Here is a 21641-nt window from a genome sequence, read left to right on the forward strand (position 1 = left end):
CTATATCCTCTTTCTTTCTTTCTTTCTTTCTTTCTTTCTTTCTTTCTTTCTTTCTTTCTTTCTTTCTTTCTTTCTTTCTTTCTTTCTATTTTTCTTTCTTTCTTTCTTATTTTCTTTCTTTTTTTCTTTCTTTCTTTCTTTCTTTCTTTCTTTTTTCTTTCTTTCTTTTTTCTTTCTTTCTTTCTTTCTTTCTTTCTTTTTTTTTTTTTTTTTCTTTTTTTTTCTTTTTTTCTTTCTTTCTTTCTTTCTTTCTTTCTTTCTTTCTTTCTTTCTTTCTTTCTTTCTTTCTTTCTTTCTTTCTTTCTTTCTTTCTTTCTTTCTCCTAGGAGCTGGAGCTGTTGGAGTCAGTGCTGAGGTCCAAGGCGGAGGGTCCAGACTCGTGGGACGCCCGTAGTGCCAGCAGCCTGCGTTCTGCCCTGAGTCGCCAGGACCGCAGCCGGCTGCTCTGGGATGACATCACTGCCATGGAGGAGGACCCCGGCAAGATCAACGCCCTCCAGCTCCGCCTCGACGAATCACAGAAGGTCCTGCTCAAGGAACGCGAGTAAGGAGAAGGGATCGAGGGAGAAGGAGGGCAATATTTAGAGAGGTTGAGGAATATTTAATTATGTGAAGGTGCTTTCCTCAGATATATTATGGCTTGTATGGAATTGGAGCCATACGAGACACCTTTCACAATGCATCCATCCATCATATTTCATTATCAAATTAGCATTAATGTTGAGTGTATGGAAAGTGTAGACTAGTAACTGCTCTGTCTCTCTCTGTTCCACCCTGGCCGGGATGCCAGTCTTATAATTTACAAGCAGAGCCTCCTGTTTTGGCCTGAGCTCAGCTCTGGCACTGCTGCAGCTTCCCACTCCCGCCAACACTACCATCAGCCCCATTATCTTTTCCATTAGAATCATAACTGTTTTATGAGCTCTCTGGAGGCTGCTGATTTCGCTGGTGATTTGTCTGCATCTTCAGGTCCAACAATCTGGCAGAGCCCATCTGTCTATAAGACTGGTTTCTGTTGGGCTATTCTGCAACATTCTGGAACATTCATTCTGTCAGTGCCATAGGCACCCTGCTGACCTCAGAAGATATTCGCCCAGAATATCGAAGTCAGCTGTCACTTTTAGTTAACCATAACATCTATCCAACTCGGTTTTGATGGCATCATGGTTACATAGTATTTTGGGGACACAGGTTCTGTCAAGTCTCTTCCTTCAAAAACATATTCAATAGGCGTAGCTATTTTCCTGTATTAAATATTCAGAACTAATATTGTGTATGCTTTAGATTGTTCTCTGCAGGCTTGTGATCTATCTCTGTTGAATAGTCATTACCTATGTTGTTAGAGTAGTATTTAACCAACTATCTTCTCTCCCCAGGGATAAGCATGCACTCAGTAAGAGCATAGAAAAGCTGGAAACAGAGCTAAACCAATGGAAACTCAAATATGAGGAGCAGAACAAGACCAAGCAGGAAGCCATGAAACAGGTGAGATTGAGGGTCACCTTTACGTTCTAATCCCCCAACACCCGTCCAGGGGACATATACGTGCCCTCTGAGGCCACGCATCAAACGGGGTAAATGCATCAAACGTCAGCCCTTTCATCCTGGTGGTTTTAGAAGTGTTGTCATCATATTGGCCATGGGAATATGGCCATACCCCCCGTACCTACATCAATACAGCCTGGCAGACTGGCACACATCCACCTCACACAGACACACCTGCTGAGACAGCAGCTTCAAAGAGCCAGGGCCGCCGGCTCAGAGAGAGGGTCAAGGGGCCGGAGGATGGCATGAAGTTGAGCCACCCACTCTAAATACAGCCCTGCGGGATAGGCGTCAGCTGGTGGGTGAGGGGAGAAGGCACTGTCGGGGGGCCTGATGACCAGAAACCTCCAGGAGTTCCTTCCTGGCTGGCAGGGCAAACCAGCACCATGCACCGGAGCCATCAAACCCCAGGCCATCAAAGTGGAAGAGGGCAAGGCATAGCAACGGACCTTAAACCTCCATTTAACCTTCACGAAGCCTGCTTCTGAAAGACACAACCCCCTGCCTCCTCCCTTGGCCCACCTCTTAGCCTTCTATCACGAACCCCCAGATCGGCGCCAAACTGAAGGGCAGGCATACTGTACCAACTCCCAGAACCGGACACCAACTTTCAGAACCGGACACTATTATTATTATTATTATTATTATTATTATTATTATTATTATTATTATTAAACACCACATATAGAGATATATAAATATATATAAATATATACATAGACACAATAGTTTGGGACACTCTTCTAAGCAGACTCTTCAATGTCCTCTTTATTTATTAACGTTAATGTCCTTTTTGAGAGAAGAATAATGGTAACAAAAAAAATAAAGAAAAGAAATTCACGTTTTCTGTGTTGCTCGCCATCAGAGTCCGAAAAAGGAAACGGCCATCTCCTGCAGATAGTTCACTCTCGTAGTTCACCCCTTTTTTGCCAAACTGAACTTACCTTTTTGGACTGTAGCCCTGTAGATGAGGCACTTGACATGTCACTAAAAGAAAGCAAATCTGTATGCGTTGAAAAAAAATGAATTGCAGAGCGGCACCTTTTTGTTTTTTCCCCCCAACTTTGACATTTTTCGCAGGTAACCGTGGAATGGTAATATTGTTTTTAGTCACCATTGCCTATTTGCTCTATTAAAGGACTCAATTTGTAGGCCTCCTGTAGCTCAGTTGGTAGAGCATGGTGCTTGCAACGCCAGGGTTGTGGGTTCGATTCCCACGGGGGGCCAGTATGAAAAATGTATGTACTCACTAACTGTAAGTCACTCTGGATAAGAGCATCTGCTAAATGACTAAAATGTAAATGTATGTGTTTACAGGAGAAAGCCACTAGGAGGCACTCTGTGCTCAGAGCAGATAAGCTGTGCGTGTGTGTGTCGATGTCATTGGAAAACCATGAATGGACTGGCAGGGTAGTCAGTGATATCTCTACGGATATCATGAAGGGCAGAGAGGAGAGGAGAAGGTTGAGATGTGGCATGTGTGTAATATGTACCTGGACCACAGTGGGATTTCAGATGTTAAATGGAGAAACCACTGTAGCCTGCAGAGCTGAGTGAGAACATTATGTTGTATGGGAATTTATCATCCTTGAAGGTGGCTCAGTTTATAGGAGGAGAGGGAACTAACACTAAGACCACGGATGCCCATAGTCTAGTCTTACCAAGGAGCTTAACACCTGTAGTAGTTCCTGCTGTCTGGCTGTATCCATGTCGCTCACTCTCTCTCTCTCTCTCTCTCTCTCTCTCTCTCTCTCTCTTTCTTTTTCTCTCTCTCTCTCTCTCTCTCTCTCTCTCTCTCTCTCTCTCTCTCTCTCTCTCTCTCTCTCTCTCTCTCTCTCTCTCTCTCTCTCTCTCTCTCTCTCTCTCTCTCTCTCTCTCTCTCTCTCTCTCTCTCTCTCTCTCTCTCTCTCTCTCTCTCTCTCTCTCTCTCTCTCTCTCTCTCTCTCTCTCTCTCTCTCTATCTATCTATCTATCTATCTATCTATCTATCTATCTATCTATCTATCTATCTATCTATCTATCTATCTATCTTTCTCTCTCTCTCTCTCTCTCTCTCTCTCTCTCTCTCTCTCTCTCTCTCTCTCTCTCTCTCTCTCTCTCTCTCTCTCTCTCTCTCTCTCTCTCTCTCTCTCTCGCTCTCTCTCTCAGCTGAACATGTTGAAGGAGGTACACCAGGATGAGTTGGGTCGTATGTCGGAGGACCTGGAGGATGAGCTGGGAGCACGCACCAGTATGGATAAGAAACTGGCCGAGCTACGTGCAGAGGTGAGGCTTAAACACACAGCCAGTGGGCTTTTAACCATCTATAATGGGTTGTAATGGACTGGACTTACATAGCTTTATAGATCTTTACACTTAATGGGAGTAATTCAGCCCATTCAACATCAATTAAACTCAATCAAGTTTACTCTCGTCTCTGACTCCATGTTACCCACTAGTCGACATGGTGGCATTGGGAGCTGGCTGGGTGGGCAGTGTGTCACTGACGTACTAAGTTGTCATTTTTGGAGAGTATATTTCACGCCTGTGGCTCATGGTGGAGCGGAATGAGTCCTCTCCTTTGAAGTGTTCTTTAGAGAGCCCTCGCGTGTCACATTGTCCCAGCGGCCCCTGGGGGCCCGACGCCAGCCCGCTGTCAGCCCCACGTGCCTCACGCCTCTCCTCTCTTTTCTCTCCCTCTCCTCTGTTCTTCCTTATTGTCCCAGCAGCAACATCCTCTCTGCTCTGTGCTGCTCAGATATCAGCTGTGGGAATACACCCTGTGCATGTTTAATGGCTCTGCTGTGGTGGCTGGCAGTCCGGGCTGAAGGAAAGGAGAGTATGATAAAATGCTAATGGTCCATCTCTTCACTTGTAGAGCATTTACAAAGGGCTTTACTGTCACGACCTGGACACTGGTGCTCTGACTGACTAACTGACTGCAGGGAGGCGTCTCTATATTCCTCTCTGGTACAGCGATTGGTTGTTTCAACTTTCCCTCTGACCTCGTCCTCTCCCTCTGATTTTACATTGTTTTCCCTCCTCTCCACCATCACTCCCTCCTCCCACTCCTCCTCAGATGGAGCGCCTGCAGGTGGAGAACGCTGCTGAGTGGGGCCGGCGAGAGCGTCTGGAGACCGAGAAGCTGGCCCTAGAGAGGGACAACAAGAAGCTGCGTGCGCAGACGGAGGACCTTGAAGAACAGCTGGCCCGTAAACGCCGGCAGGCGGCCAGTGCCCTGGACACTGACCTCAAGACCATCCAGACTGAGCTGTTTGAGAGGAATAAGGTGAGAGCAGAGAGCAGGAAACTCGCTCTGTGCACCACTGTCTCAAATAATGTAAATTATGAAACGCTAACCTTGTACCTACAGTATGTTTGCCCTCTAGTTGCGAGCCTTTTCTTTGTTTTCTGAAATAAACATTAGTCAAATACAACCACTTACTGTTTCCTTGTTGAGATTCAATTGGCACATGCACATTTGCGCTGAGTTGCAATCTTAGAGCAACAGCAATGAGCAAACAGTCGGTGGTTGTAGTGTATTAACATTTATTTAATAAGTATGGATTTCAGCAAACAAAGAAAGGACAAACATAGGTACAAGGTAAGCGTTTCATAATTATTATTGACGTTGGGCAAATCGATGTAGTCGGAGTTGAATTCCACAAAGCCTGGTCTCAGCTCTACTCCGTTGGTGGAGTTCATCAGAAACTTCCTTCACAATGGAGTGGAGTTTAGTCAGCTGCATTTTATGTGGTGTGCAGTGGTGTAAAGTACTAAAGTAAAAATACTTTAAAGTACTACTTAAGTAGATTTTGGGGGTATCTGTACTTAACTTTTTATTTTTGGGACAACTTTTACTTTAACTCCACTACATTCCTAAAGAAAAGAACAGGAAAATGGTCCAATTCACACACTTATCAAGAGAACATCCTTGGTCATCCCTACTGCCTCTGATCTGGTGGACTCACTAAACACAAATACTTTGTTTGTAAATGATGTCTGAGTGTGTGACTGTGCCCCTGGCTATCCGTAAATAAATAAAAAATAAATAAAATTGTGCCATCTGGTTTCCTTAATATAAGGAATGTGAAATTATTTATACTTTTACTTTACTTTTGATACGTAAGTAGATTTTAGCAATTACATTTACTTTTGATACTTAAGTATATTTAAAACCAAAGACCTTTAGACTTTTACTCAAGTAGTATTTTACTGGGTGACTTTCACTTTTACTTGAGTCATTTTCTATTTAGGTAACTTTACTTTTACTCAAGTATGACACCACACTGTTGGTGTCTTACATGAATACCTGTGTAATACCTGTGCCCTTGGGATTCCTTTACTGCAGTATACAGTTCTGGGGTCATGCATCTGGGGCTTTTCCACCTGAGGACACTGTAACTTGTGATGGGGATCTTTTTTTACATATCATAATATTATACTGAACAAAAATTTAAACGCAACATGCAACAATTTCAAAGATTTTACTGAGTTATATATAAGGAAATCAGTCAATTTAAATAAATGCATTGGTCCCTGATCTATGGATTTCACATGACTGGGCAAGGGCGCAGTCATGGGTGGGCCTGGAAGGGCATAGATAGACCCACCCACTGGGGAGCCAGTCCCATCCCCTGGGGAGCCATGCCCAGCCAATCAGAATGAGTTTCTCCCCACAAAAGGGCCTCAGCACCCCCCTCCCCCCTCAGACGATCCCACTGGTGAAGAAGCCGGATGTGGAGGTACTGGGCTGGCGTGGTTACACATGGTCTGCGGTTGTGAGGCCGGTTGGACGTACTGCCAAATTCTCTAAAACGACGTTGGAAGTGGCTTATGGTAGAGAAATTAACATTAAACAGTTTTGTCCCCCCTCAGGTTCTCTGGCAGGCTATTCCAGAGGCTGGGGGCATAATAACTAAAGGCTGTCTCTCCATGCCTCTAGGTCCTGGGCTCATGAAACATGGGACTAACACTTTACATGTTGCATTTATAATTGTGTTCAGTATATTTTGGGACGATATTTTATTGATATCTGTCTCCAAGTATCAATTTGTAAATAAAAAATTGCTACCCTAGGTAGCGTTAGCTGGCACCTACTACCATACCCCGGTCAAAGGCATTTAAATATTTTGTCTTGCCCATTCACCCTCTGCATGGCACACATACACAATCCATGTCTCAATTGTCTCAAGGCTTAAAAATCCTTCTTTAACCTGTCTCCTCCCATTCATCTACACTGATTAAAGTGGATTTAACAGGTGACATCATTAAGGGATCATAGCTTTCACCTGGTTAGTCTATGTCACGGAAAGAGCAGGTGTTCCTAATGTTTTGTACACTCAGAACATCAAATCTCCTTTGCACATAAGTATCATAAGGTCCCTGGCAATTCCTAGCCCTACCTGTAACTAGGACATTTAGATTTGAGTCATTTAGCAGACACTCTTATCCCAAAATAATTACAGGAGCAATGGCACATCAACACATTTTTAATTTAGTCGGCTCAGGGGTTCGAACCAGAGACCTTTCAGTTGCTGGCGCAATGCGCTTAACCTCTAGGCTATAGGATTAACACACATTAGGCCTTCCACACTGAGGGGTACTTATTTGCAAATAGTCTCACATGAACTGGGAGAGGAGGAGTGGGAAGGAAAGTGAATGTGGAGCAGACAGACAGATGGAGATGGAGGAACCTTGAAATCTTCAATTCAAATCTGTCCCCCATGCACAGTGCTACACTGCCACAGGACCCCATTATCCTGTGCTGTCCATAAATTCTGCCCATGTCATAGAGATTAAGGACCCTTATCCATCAAGAGCAGGTGGCCTGTTCCGACTGGGTAGTGTCCTTGTGCACTGGATGACATGAATGCATTAGGCTGGCTAGGGCTCAGTGCACTGCATGGCATGCAGCCTCCCGCCAGTGCTAACACATTTCATTACATACTGTACAGCTCTGAATAATCTTTAGTCATTAGGTCTCTGCCTGGTTGTTAGACACATAGGAAATATGCCTCTCATCAGACACGTACAAAGCATGTGTTCATCAGACATGGTCTCTAGCTGGCTGCTGTGGAATGAGAGCGTCACACTCTGTGGCAACTTATCACAGGTAACAAATCAGGTCACCACTGAGAGAGAGAGGAGCAGAGAGAATAGAGGAGAATTGAGGATGTGTGTGCTTGTGAGAGAGAGTGTTTGTGTATCTCTAGTATACAGATTGGCCAGGCTGGAGACATTGAAACTGTGTGGCTGATGGATGTCCTTCTCTGTGTGTTGTTGAAGCAGGGTATCGATCGAGACGGGGGGAGAGAAACACACAGACGATTAAGACACTGTGGCGACACCGACAAAGAACAAAGTGTGATTGATACCAAAATCATATCCATCCTCATCTCAGACTTTCTGAGCAACTCACGGCCAGCTAGGAGATTGATGTCCTCTGTCGCAGTGCAATTCAGATGGCCTGAGGAGAGAGAGGGGGAATGGGACTGTGTTTGTGTGTGTGCCTGTGTGTTGTCATCCGTCTTGGTGTGTAGGCTACTGTGGGTTTGTTCCCCCTGTGTGTGTGTGTGTGCGTGCGTGCGTGTATTGGTTCCATTGGTCACATTGAAGACAAGTTGAACTGCAGCCTATTGATTAAGAAAGTAATGTGCAGAAAGAGAGGTAAAGAGAGGTTTGATACATGCATTTAATCAGAGGCTGAGCTGGAGCCACAGTGCCGGTCACATCCTGTAGATCAGACCAGTGGTTTATCAGTGTGCTGTCTGACACACTACCCCTGTGCTCCCTACAGGCTATCTCTACTCTTCCTCCTCTCAGAGGCCTCGTACAAGGCCAAGCCTCAGGGGGATCTCTCCCTATGTGAGATAGCACTGTCTGTCTGTCTGTCTGTGTGAATGCAGTTTGGTATCAATATTTGGGACTGTGTGTGAACCTATCAGAAGTAGTAACTCTACAGTATCCTTTAAACTTGAATTGTCCTGGTTCTGTAGATTATCTTTGTTGAAGAAGTGGTTGTTGACTGTTTGTTGGTTGTTGTTGACTTTCATCCATGCTGTTTCTTTGAGGTGAATCCCTTCTTGATAGTGCTGGTCTGTGACAATGGGCCGTCCCTCTAGCCAACTGTGGCCCAGCCAAGAAGTACCAACCTTTTACTATCGCCAGCATCCCCACTGAGATCTGGCTTACCCCACCGTCTCACCATCTGTGCACGTGTGAGTGTGTGTGTGTGCGTGCTTGTGCCTGCATGTGTGTGTGTCTGCGTTGCAGGCAGTTAATCATGAAGCTTCTGTAGATTATTAGCCCTCTGTCCCCCACATCACTCAGTCAAGACATATGCTGAAGGTGACAAGGAGAACTGCTCGGCTATATATTCGAATTTTATACACTGTGCTTCATTTTTTATGCTCGATGAATAAGATTAATCTCCCTATGTGCAGAGACAAGCCCCTGCCCTCACTGACACACATGCACACACACACACACACACACACACACACACACACACAAACATACATACAGTGTAAACTCACCTTGCATTCACATTACATACAAACCATAAAAGGACATACACTTACTCACACATTTCTCTAATTTCTCTGCCAGCACTGCTTTCTTCCACATTATGAAGCCCTAGTAAAATATGTGACACATGTTCAGATGCAAGTACAGAAATGATATTTAATAAAGAGCACAGTGGGATTCTACTTCAGCTTCATACACTGATCCAGACATCTGTGCGTAAACAAATCTTAGGTTAAAGATGAATGTAGAAGCACAGTTACAAGTACTGTGCAAAGCAGCAGTGTGGGAGACAGAACAGGCAGAGAGAGAGAGAGAGAGAGAGAGAGAGCGAGAAGGAGATCACCAGGTCAACCAGAGGAGGCTGGTGGGAGGAGCTATAGGAGGATGGGCTCATTGTAATGGCTGGAATGGAATAAATGGAATGGTACCAAACACATGGCAACATCGTGTTTGACTCTGTTCCATTAAGCCAATTCCAGCCATTAGTGTGAACCCGTCCTCCCATAGATCCTCCCACCAGCCTCGTCTGAGGTCAACCCTGTACAAGCTGCAGAATTCAAACATCAGCTATTAGAAACATCAAAGACAGAGTAAGGAGCTCAAGGTAACTCACTCACTCTGTTCTCTATCTCCCCCTCTCTCTCACTCTCTCTCTCACTCTCTCTCCCTCGCTCTCTCTCTCTCGCTCTCCCTCTCTCTCTCTCTCTCGCTCTCCCTCTCTCTCTCTCTCTCCCTCTCTCTCTCTCTCTCTCTCTCTCTCTCTCTCTCTCTCTCTCTCTCTCTCTCTCTCTCTCTCTCTCTCTCTCTCTCTCTCCCTCTCTTGCTCTCCTTTCTCTCTCTCTCCCTCTCTCGCTTCCTCTCTCTACAACCTTTCTCTCCCGCTCTACTCCCTCTGGATATGCCCACTGGAAAAACAAAGAGAGCTTTGTTTAATGAAAAGACTCCCAGTCTCTCACCAAGGACAGGAACCTTGGCCGTGAGGAGCCTCTCACCTCTCTGAGTGGGTTTGTGTCAGACCCAGCCGGTTAATAGGAATCCTTGTGTAACGGTGAATAGAACATCATGTTTGGTGAAAAAAGGGCTGTGGAGTTGACATTTTTCTGAGGCGTACTGCATTTCCTCTCTCTCTCTCCTTCTCTCTCTCTTTCTCTCTCTCTCAATTCATTTCAAAGGGCTTTATTGGCATGAGAAACATATGTTTACATTGCCAAAGCAAGTGAAATAGATAATAAATAAAAGATAAATAAAGAATAAAAAATGAACATTAAATATTAGGAAATTAGACATTTCAAAGGATATATTATGGCTATATACAGTCTCTCTCTCAATTCAATTTAAATTTAAGGGCTTTATTGGCATGGGAAACATATGTTTACATTGCCAAAGCAAGTGAAGATAGATAATAAACCAAAGTGAAATAAACAATATAAAAAAATGAACAGGAATCATTACACTCACAAAAGTTCCTAAATAATAAAGACATTTCAGATGTCATAGGATGTCAATATACAGTGTTATAATGATGTGCAAATAGTTAAAGTACAAAAGGGAGAAAATAAACATAAATATGGGTTGTATTTACAATGGTGTTTGTTCTTCACTGGTTGCCCTTTTCTTGTGGCAACAGGTCACAAATCTTGCTGCTGTGATGGCACACTGTGGTATTTCACCCATTAGATATGGGAGTTTATCAAAATTGGGTTTGTTTTCGAATTCTTTGTGGGTCTGTGTAATCTGAGGGAAATATGTGTCTCTAATATGGTCATACATTTGGCAGGAGGTTAGGAAGTGCAGCTCAGTTTCCACCTCATTTTGTGGGCAGTGTGCACATAGCCTGTCTTCTCTTGAGAACCAGGTCTGCCTACGGCGGCCTTTCTCAATAGCAAGGCTATGCTCGCTGAGTCTGTACATAGTCAAAGCTTTCCTTAAATTTGGGTCAGTCACATTGGTCAGGTATTCTGCCACTGTGTACTCTCTGTTTAGAGCCAAATAGCATTCTAGTTTGCTCTGTTTTGTTCTTGATTCTTTCCAATGTGTCAAGTAATTATCTTTTAGTTTTCTCATGATTTGGTTGGGTCTAATTGTGTTGCTGTCCTGGGGCTCTGTGGGGTCTGTTTGTGTTGGTGAACAGAGCCCCAGGGCCAGCTTGCTTAGGGGACTCTTCTCCAGGTTCATCTCTCTGTAGGTGATGGCTTTGTTATGGTAGGTTTGGGAATAGCTTCCTTTTAGGTGGTTGTAGAATTAAACGTATCTTTTCTGGATTTTGATCATTAGCGGGAATCGGCCTAATTCTGCTCTGTATGCATTTTTTTGTGTTTTAATTTGTACACGGAGGATATTTTTGCAAAATTCTGCATGCAAAGTCTCAATTTGGTGTTTGTCCCATTTTGTGAATTATTGGTTGGTGAGCAGACCCCAGACCTCACAACCATAAAGGGCAATGGGTTCTATAACTGATTCAAGTATTTTTTGCCAGATCCTAATTGGTATGTTGAATTTTATGTTCCTTTTGATGGCATAGAAGGCCCTTCTTGCCTTGTCTCTCAGATCGTTCACAGCTTTGTGGAAGTTACCTGTAGCGCTGATGTTTAGGCCAAGGTGTGTATAGTTTTTTGTGAGCTCTAGGGCAATGGTGTCTAGATGCAATTTGTATTTGTGGTCCTGGCAACTGGAACCTTTTTGGAACATCATTCTTTTTGTCTTACTGAGATTTCCTCTCAGGGCCCAGGTCTGACAGAATCTGTGCAGAAGATCTAGGTGCTGCTGTAGGCCCTCCTTGGTTGGGGACAGAAGCACCAGATCGTCAGCAAACAGTAGACATTTGACTTCAGATTCTAGTAGGGTGAGGCCAGGTGCTGCAGACTGTTCTAGTGCCCTCGCCAATTCGTTGATATATATGTTGAAGAGGGTGGAGCTTAAGCTGCATCCCTGTCTCACCCCACATCCCTGTGGAAAGAAATGTGTGTGTTTTTTGCCAATTTTAACTGCACACTTGTTTGTGTACATGGATTTTATAATGTCGTATGTTTTCCCCCCAACACCACTTTCCATCAATTTGTATAGTAGACCCTCATGCCAAATTGAGTCAAACGCTTTTTTGAAATCAACAAAGCATGAGAAGACTTTGCCTTTGTTTTGGTTTGTTTCTTTGTCAATTAGGGGGGAATACGTGGCCTGTCGTAAGTTAATTTGGTAAGAAGCCAATTTGACATTTGCTCAGTACATTGTTTTCACTGAGGAAATGTACGAGTCTGCTGTTAAGGATAATGCAGATGATTTTCCCAAGGTTGCTGTTGATGCATATCCCACGGTAGTTATTGTGGTCAAATTTGTCTCCACTTTTGTGGATTGGGGTGATCAGTCATTGGTTCCAAATATTGGGGAAGATGCCAGAGATAAGGATGATGTTAAAGAGGTTAAGTATTGCCAATTGGAATTTGTGGTCTGTATATTTTATCATGTAATTTAGGATACCATCAACACCACAGGCCTTTTTGGGTTGGAGGTTTTGTATTTTGTCCTGTAGTTCATTCAATGTAATTGTGACCGACCGGCTCAATTTGGTCTTATGTAGCAACATTTTTAATTGTGTTTTTTACATTGGATAAAAGTAGAGACTCAGAGCTAGAAAATGGTATATCATACACCACAGTTGAGGAACAATGGCAAAGTAATTCTGCTTTGAAAGTTGATAAACTTGTAACCTCACTTTTGAGAAAATGGCTCTTGAAAGTTTTGGTACATACTGGAGAGGTCTTCTTTGTCTACACACTATTCAGCATCGTTCACACCCTTTTAAGCTTTAGCCCCACCCATCTCTTTAAGGATTCACATGTGAGGCTATGTACTAAACAACCAAAGATTTCAAGACTAAAGACTGGTTTATACTACGGATGTGTTTAATCTGGAGTGCCAGAGTGTGCTCTGGGAGTTCGTAAACTCAGACCTTTGTGAGATTGGCCGTTCGTAAATTCAGAGCGTTTCGCTCTCGGAGCGTTCAGAGTGCACACTGGACGCTCTGGCCGAAAAGTAGGGCTGATCCGAGCGTTCTGACCTTAACAACAGCAGTCAAGCACCCAAGCTAACTGGCTAACGTTGGCTATCTTGCTAGGTACTACAGACACAAATGAGAGAACAGCTCACTCTGATCATTTTACTCGCCCTAGCAGAGCTGGTTAGGCTGTTTTTTTGTTATCAAGAGCATTGGTGACTGCAACTGTGCTGCTGGCAACAATTTAATTATGTAATTCCTCAGTGTGTAGCGGTAGGACGGAGTCAGGCGCAGAACACAGAACTAGTCAACGACGTACTTTACTTGTCAAAAGTAAATAAACATATTTTCCACGCAGGGAAGAAAATACAGACTCACATGTCAATGACAACAAAACAATGAACAATCACGCACAACACCAAGAGGGAACCAGGGTAAAATAGGGAAACAAATTATCATAATTGGAACCAGGTGTGTGCAATATAGACAAAACAAGTAGAACACAGAAACATAGATCGGTGGCAGCTAGTACTCCGGTGACGACGAACGCCGAAGCCTGCCCGAGCAAGGAGAAGGAGCAGCATTGGCTGAATTCGTGACAGTACCCCCTTGACGACATCGGCCTCGGGGACGGCCAGGAGGACGCGGAGCAGGGCGAGTCGGATGACGACGGTGGCAATCCCTCAACAGGAAGGGATCGAGGATGTCCTTCCTAGGAACCCAGCAACGTTCCTCCTGACCGTTCCCCTCCCACTCCACGAGATACTGCAGGCCCCCCACCCGACGCCTCTAATCCAGGATGGAACGGACCGAGTACGCCGGTGCCCCCTCGATGTCCAGTGGGGGCGGAGGGACCTCCCGCACCTCAGACTCCTGGAGCGGACCAGCTACCACCGGCCTGAGGAGAGACACATGGAACGAGGGGTTAATACGGTAATCAGGAGGGAGCTGTAACCTATAACAAACCTTGTTCAATCTCCTCAGGACTTTAAATGGCCCCACAAACCGCCGACCCAGCTTCCGGCAGGGCAGGCGAAGGGGCAGGTTTCGGGTCGAGAGCCAGACACGTCCCCCGGTGCATATACCGGGGCCTCACTGCGGTGGCGGTCGGCGCTCGCCTTCTGTCGCCTGATAGCCCGTTGCAGGCATACATGGGCAGCGTTCCAGGTTTCCTCCGAGCGCCGAAACCATTCATCCACTGCAGGTGCCTCGATCTGGCTCTGATGCCATGGTGCCAGGACCGGCTGATAACCTAGTACACACTGAAATGGAGACAGGTTAGTGGAGGAGTGGCAGAGGGAGTTTTGGGCCATCTCTGCCCAGGGGATGTAAACCGACCAATCCCCCGGCCGGTCCTGGCAATAGGACCTCAGAAACCTACCCACATCCTGGTTTACTCTCTCCACCTGCCTCATTACTCTCAGGCTGATCGAGACCCCCAGATGGTCCATGAACGCCCTCCAGACCCTTGATGTGAACTGGGCACCCCGATCAGACACTATATCCTCAGGTACCCCGTAGTGCCGGAAGACGTGAGTAAACAGGGCCTCCGCAGTCTGTAGGGCCGTAGGGAGACTGGGCAAAGGAATGAGATGGCAGGACTTAAAAAACCGATCCAACAACGACTAAGATCGTGGTATTCCCTTGTGACGGGGGGAGGTCTGTAATGAAATCCACCGATAGGTGTGACCACGGCCGTTGTGGAACGGGTATGGGTTGTAATTTCCCTCTGGGCAGGTGTCTAGGTGCCTTGCACTGGGCGCACACCGAGCAGGAGGAAACATAAACCCTCACGTTCTTAGCTAAAGTAGGCCACCAGTACTTTCCACTAAGACTGCGCACTGTCCGACCGATGCCAGGATGACCAGAAGAGGGTGATGTATGAGCCCAATAGATCAATCGATCGCGAACATCAGACGGAACGTACACACGACCCACTGGACACCGGGGGGGAGTGGGCTCCGTGCGTAACGCCCACTCAATGTCCGCGTCAACCTCCCATACCACTGGTGCCACCAGACAAGAAGCCGGAAGTATGGGAGTGGGCTCCCTGGACCGCTCCTCTGTGTCATACAGCAGGGACATAGCGTCTGCCTTAGCATTCTGGGAACCTGGTCTGTACAAGAGGGTGAAAACAAAACGTGTGAAAAACATGGCCCACCTTGCCTGGCGAGGGTTCAGTCTCCTCGCCGCCCGGATGTACTCCAGATTGCGGTGGTCAGTCCAAATGAGGAAAGGGTGTTTTGCCCCCTCAAGTCAATGTCTCTACGCCTTCAGAGCCTTAACAACAGCAAACAGCTCCCGGTCCCCCACATCATAGTTACGCTCCGCCGGACTGAGCTTCTTCGAAAAGAAAGCACAGGGGTGGAGCTTTGCTGGCGTACCCGAGCGCTGAGACAGTACAGCTCCTATCCCAGCCTCGGACGCGTCCACCTCGACTATGAATGCCAAGGAGGGATCGGATGAGCCAGCACTGGAGCCGAGGTGAACAGAGCCTTCAGGTGACCAAAAGCCCTGTCCGCCTCAGCTGACCACTGCAGGCGCACCGGTCTCCCCTTCAGCAAGGAGGTAATGGGAGCCTCTACCTAACCAAAGCCCCGGATAAACCTCCGGTAGTAGTTGGCAAACCCTAAGAATCGCTGCACTTCCTTAACCGTGGTTGGAGTCGGCCAATTACGCACGGCTGAAATGCGGTCATTTTCCATCTCCACCCCTGACGCGGACAGGCGGTAGCCTAAGAAGGAGACGGACTGTTGAAAGAACTGCCATTTCTCAGCCTTGATGTACAGGTCATGTTCCAACAGTCGACCAAGCACCTTGCGCACCAGGGACACATACACGGCTCGTGTAGCAGAGTATATGAGAATATCATCTATATACACCACTACACTCTGTCCATGCAGGTCCCTGAAAATCTAATCGACAAAGGATTGGAAGACTGAGGGAGCATTCATCAACCCGTACGGCATGACGAGGTACTCATAGTGCCCAGAGGTGGTACTAAATGCCGTCTTCCACTCACGGCATTTAGTACGCGCTCCTGAGATCCAATTTGGTGAAGAAGTGCACCCCGTGCAATGACTCCGTCATACTAGTAATGAGAGGTAGTGGATAACTGTACTTCACCGTTATCTGATTGAGACCTCGATAGTCAATGCACGGGCGTAAACCTCCATCCTTCTTCTTCACAAAAAAGAAACTCGAGGAGGCAGGGGAAGTGGAAGGCCGAATGTATCCCTGTCCCAGAGATTCGGAGACATATGTTTCCATAGCCGCCGTCTCTTCCTGTGACAGAGGATACACATGACTCCGAGGAAGTGCAGCGCCCTCCCGGAGATTTATCGCACAATCCCCCTGTCGATGGGGTGGTAAGAGAGCCAAATCGGCATATTCGGGAGGAATGTGCATAGTGGAGACCTGGTTTGGACTCTCCACCATAGTTGCACCTACGGAAACACCTACACACCTCCCCGAGCACTGACGGGACCATCCCTTGAGAGCCCTCTGTTGCCACGAAATATTGGGGTCATGAGAGGCTAACCAGGGAAGCCCCAACACCACGGGAAATGCAGGAGAATCGATCAGGAAGAGACTAATTCTCTCCTCATGACCCTCCTGCGTTTTCATCCAGAGTGGAGCTGTGACCTCCCTAATCAGGCATGACCCTAAAGGGCGACTATCTAAGGCATGTATAGGGAAGGGCACATCAACAGGCACAATAGGGATCCCTAATCTATGTGCAAATAGACGGTCCATTAAATTTCCAGCTGCGCCTGAATCTACGAGCGCCTTATGCTGGGAATGCGGGGAAAACTCAGGAAATTCTACGTGAACACACATGTGCTCAACAGGGAGCTCTGGGTGTGTCGGGTGCCTACTCACCTGGGATGGTCCACCAGTGCCCTGCCTGCTGCCTCGACTCCCTGAGGACCCTTTCCAGCACCGACCAGCAGTGTGTCCTCTGCGGCCACAGTTGGTGCAGGAAACAGCCCCTCTTCCGGTCACCCTTAGATCAGCACCTCCGAGCTCCATCGGTGTAGGGTTGGAGGAATGGACTGGACGGACCATGATCCAGACGTCCGCGGGTGGCCAACAGGTTATCCAGTCGTATCGATAAATCCACCAGCTGGTCCAGGTTAAGGGTGGTGTCCCTGCAGGCCAGCTCCCGACGAACGTCCTCCTGTAGGCTGCATCGGTAATGGTCGATCAGGGCCCTCTCATTCCATCCCGCGCTGGCTGCCAATGTCCTGAAGTCCAGTGCGAAGTCCTGTGCGCTCCTCTTCCCCTGTCTGAGGTGGAACAACCGTTCCCCCGCCGCTCTCCCCTCCGGTGGATGATCAAATACCGCCCGGAAACGGCGTCTTCATAGCGCACCGATGCCGCGTCTATTCCTCCCCACTCAGCATTGGCCCACTCGAGCGCTTTCCCCGACAGACAGGAGATGAGGGTGGACACGCTCTCGTATCCCCAGGGAGCCGGCTGGATGGTTGCCAGGTAGAGCTCCACCTGGAGCAGAAACCCCTGGCACCCAGCAGCTGTTCCATCATATGCCCTCGGGAGCGAGAGCCGAATCCCACTGGATCCAGGTGGTGAAGGGGTGGACAGCGGTGTGGGGTGAATAGTAGTGGAAGGAGGTGTAGAAAACTCCCATCGCTCCATAGTCTGTACCACTCGATCCATGCCTGTGCCAAGAGTCTGTAGCATGGTCGAGTGCTGCTGGATGCATTCCTCCACTGATCCTGGAGGAATGGATGTACCTGCTGACTCCATATGGGTGCGTGATTCTGTCATGCGTCAGTGTGTAGCGGTAGGACGCAGTCAGGCGCAGGACACAGAACTAGTCAACGACGTACTTTACTTGTCAAAAGTAAATAAACATATCTTCCACGTGGGGAAGAAAATACAGACTCACATGTCAATGACAACAAAACAACGAACAGTCACGCACAACACCAAGAGGGAACCAGAGGGTAAAATAGGGAAACAAATTATCGTAATTGGAACCAGGTGTGTGCAATATAGACAAAACAAGTAGAACACAGAAACATAGATCGGTGGCAGCTAGTACTCCGGTGACGACAAATGCCGAAGCCTGCCCGAGCAAGGAGGAGGAGCAGCCTCGGCTGAATTCGTGACAAATTATGTTTTTTTTGCCAACGTTTACTGACACCGGCCATATTCAATGGGTGTTGAACATTCGTAAATTTGTCAGTTATTCTGCACTCTAGCACACTCAGACGAGAGTGCTCTGAAATCGGAGTAGATAGCCATAGCGAATTTACCAGCTACGTCTAGCGACAGTTGTCACAGTGACATCATAAACATTACAATGAAATAGTTATTTGCATAGTGGAGTCTTTTGTTTAGACATGTAGCTAGCTAGCTAAACAATGAACCATAATCCCAACTCATAACGTTACTACCCTGCATGAATCTGCAGGTAGCTAACCAACCAGGTTCAATGTTAGCTAACTAACATTAGGCTATAACTAGAAATGCAAATGGCTCTGAGTTACAAAAAATATTACTACACAGATCATACACGTAACGTTAGCTCGCTAGTTAGCTAACAGTACACTTTAACTTGAAATGAAAACAACTTTCTGACTAAATTAGAAACGTGTAATATCTGAAAATGTAGCTAGCTAGACTCTCTTACCCGTATACATGGATGGACGCTTATCCCTCTCTGTCAAGGATGCCATGGTTGCTCTTAGTTTGAAGATGTAATCCGGAGCCTTCTGCATATTTGCAATCAAATGCCAGAGTTTTCTCAATCTCCTTAGCTATCATACTCTAATTCCACTGATTTTAAAACTCGGTCCTCCAGAAAGTGGAGAGCAACACTTATGCAGTTCTACTACGTGATATCATTAAAAAATAGCAGCGTTAGAAAGGATTACCTACACATACTGACCAGCTCATATTATAGACAGAAGCGTGCTACATGGCAGACCAATCCAAACTCATCTCTCGGCATGTCCAGCACACTCATTATCTCAACCAATCATGGCTAGCGGGAAGGTTGCTGTCTTTTTCCATGGCTAAACCAACTAGGCTCGTAATTTAACAATTGTATTCGTATTTACAGATGGCATACACGTTTGTTATTAAGGCACATGAATGTTCACATGTTCCAGAAGGCATTTCTGCCCAAAAATGGCGCTCCTGTGAAGTAGTGATGCGCAACATACGCCTAGTTTCCTGAAACAAGTCACAATTGGAGAATCCAGTGGGTTCTGGTAGTCTTTAATAGTTGATTCTAAGATTTTGTATTTGATCATGTATATGTTTTTGCTGTTTGTTCTTTGTTATAGAGCCAAAAAGATTGGAGAGGTGGTTTATTAATACATCTCCATTTTGGATAGATAACTCTTCGTGTTGTTGTTTGTTTAGTGTTTTCCAATTTTCCCAGAGCTGATTTCTGACATGCTGTTCCTTCTTTTTCCGTAGTGTATTTCTGTATTGTTTTAGTGATTCACCATAGTGAAGGCTCAGGTTTTCTGGGTCTCTTATGTTTTTGGTTGGATAGTTTTCTCAAATTCTTTCTTAGGTTTTTGCATTCTTCATCAAACCATTTGTCATTGTTTTTAATTCTCTTAGGTTTTCTGCTTGACATTTTTAGATTTGATAGGGAAGCTGAGAGGTCAAATATACTGTTTAGGTTTTCTACTGCCAAGTTTACACCTTCACTATTACAGTGAAACGTTTTGTCCAGAAAGTTGTCTAAAAGGGATTGAATTTGTTGTTGCCTAATTGTTTTTTGGTAGGTTTCCACACTACTTTCCTTCCATCTATAGCATTTCTTAATATTATTCAGTTCCTTTGGCTTTGATGCCTCATGATTGAGTATTGCTCTGTTCAAGTAGACTGTGATTTTGCTGTGATCTGATAAGGGTGTCAGTGGGCTGACTGTGAACGCTCTGAGAGACTCTGGGTTGAGGTCACTGATAAAGTAGGAGTCCCCTCGAAGCCTACCATTGACTATGTACATACCCAGCGTGCGACAGAGCTGCAGCCGTACTGCAGCAGTCTCTCTCTCTCTCTCTCTCTCTCTCTCTCTCTCTCTCTCTCTCTCTCTCTCTCTCTCTCTCTCTCTCTCTCTTTATCTTTCTCAACACAAGTAAACCCACCCAAACCTCTCCACCCTCCCTCCCTCCATTCAATCCAGCTGCAGCCTATAGAGACAATACATCAACCCCCTCACCCCATCCTGAAACAGCTGCCCCTGCTCTACCCTACAGATGTCACCCCCCAGCCCCCTCCCATCTCCAGGAATAAAACCTGACCGCTCACCAATCACACTGATTAATGACCCCATACACACTGCTCATCTGCTCTGCCTGAATAATGGACTGACATATTGTTGGTGCTGGTTAACAGGTTACATTAGTTAGTTAGCTTCATTATCATCACAAGTCTGTTGCATGGGTTTGAAATGTGTGTGTTTCATTGAGGGTGATACGCTTAATATGTATGTGTTTGTGTTGCGGTGTTTGCGTTTGTGTGTGTGTGTACCTGTACCCACATCCATTGTTTTGTTGTTGTTCTGTGCGTGCATGTGCGTGTGTATGTAAATTAGTTCTCCTGGCATGTGGTTATAACATCTGGGGTTAGTTAGTGTGAAATTGTTTGTCTTGTTCCTCAGATTCAGGGCTCCTGTTTCAGTACTTTTCCATTTGGACCTGCTGTGCTTTCCGTGAGGGAGTCTTCTATTTCATATCTCCATCTCTCTCACCGCCTCACCCTCCCCTTCCTCTCTCTCCTCCTCCCTCTAATACTTAATTCATGCTTATTGTTAATCCATAGCATGCACAACCTTGCATAACAAGTGCGTCTGTGAACATGCTGTGACAGAGAGGAAGAACATGCTACAGCATACAGGATGTAACCTTTGTGTGTGTCTCCAGTGTGTCAGAGCAGAACCAGTGGACATCATTCAGTGTGATGCAGCTCTCCCTGAAGTCCATTCAGCCTAAACAGGCCTATTAGTTGCAGGTAGGCCATGTGGCCTGTGCTCAGTGTAAATGACTCCATTACTGCTTGCCTGGATGGCTTATTTATGAGCCTGGGAGCTAATGCAGCAGTTCACAGGCAGAACAGAGACCAACGTCATTAAGGCTGAGAGAGAGAGCAGGAGTGGCACTGAGTCCGACAAGGGACACAGAGCAGGTACAGGAGAGAGAGCGAGGGGGGGGTGGGGGGGGGGGCGGAGGTGTTTGTCTGTGTATGTGTTGCTGTGTGTGTGAAGGGCAAAAAATAACTGCTGTACTATAAATGTGAGCAGGAGAAGCAGAGAGGGAAACATGGAGGAAGGCATTTTACTGATACCATGCAGAAACTGAGGTAATTTGAGGGAACATGCTTTTCAGGCTGGAGGACTGAGATAAACGTGTCTGTGTGTGACAGAGAGAGAGAGAGAGCAAAAGAGAGAGAAAGGGGAAAATCTGCCCTGATGTGTGCTCTGACAGGACAGACCTACCTTCCTTCCCTCTCCCCAAGGAGCGGCTTTTTAACCTGACATTTATTCTCAGCTATGAGGAGAGAGGGGGAGGAGAGGAGGATGAGGAGGATGAGAGAGGTACATTACAGGGCG

At 46.2% G+C, this 21641-nt stretch overlaps 1 protein-coding gene across 2 annotated transcripts in view; it reads left to right on the forward strand.

Annotated features, from left to right (window-relative positions):
• The window catches only part of LOC121582308 (coiled-coil domain-containing protein 102A), an 84037-nt gene that overhangs the window by 43273 nt on the left and 19123 nt on the right, over positions 1 to 21641 (forward strand). The window contains exons 3-7 of one of the 2 annotated variants that reach the window (XM_041898023.2): positions 327 to 544; positions 1377 to 1485; positions 3694 to 3810; positions 4604 to 4813; positions 7816 to 7890. In XM_041898023.2, coding sequence (XP_041753957.1) covers positions 327 to 544; positions 1377 to 1485; positions 3694 to 3810; positions 4604 to 4813; positions 7816 to 7890 — 729 coding nt within the window. The remainder of the gene's footprint in view (positions 1 to 326; positions 545 to 1376; positions 1486 to 3693; positions 3811 to 4603; positions 4814 to 7815; positions 7891 to 21641) is intronic. The other variant, XM_041898024.2, reaches the window with a different exon arrangement.

This window comes from Coregonus clupeaformis, chromosome 15 (genome assembly GCF_020615455.1).
Source record: "Coregonus clupeaformis isolate EN_2021a chromosome 15, ASM2061545v1, whole genome shotgun sequence".
Lineage (NCBI taxonomy): Eukaryota > Metazoa > Chordata > Actinopteri > Salmoniformes > Salmonidae > Coregonus > Coregonus clupeaformis.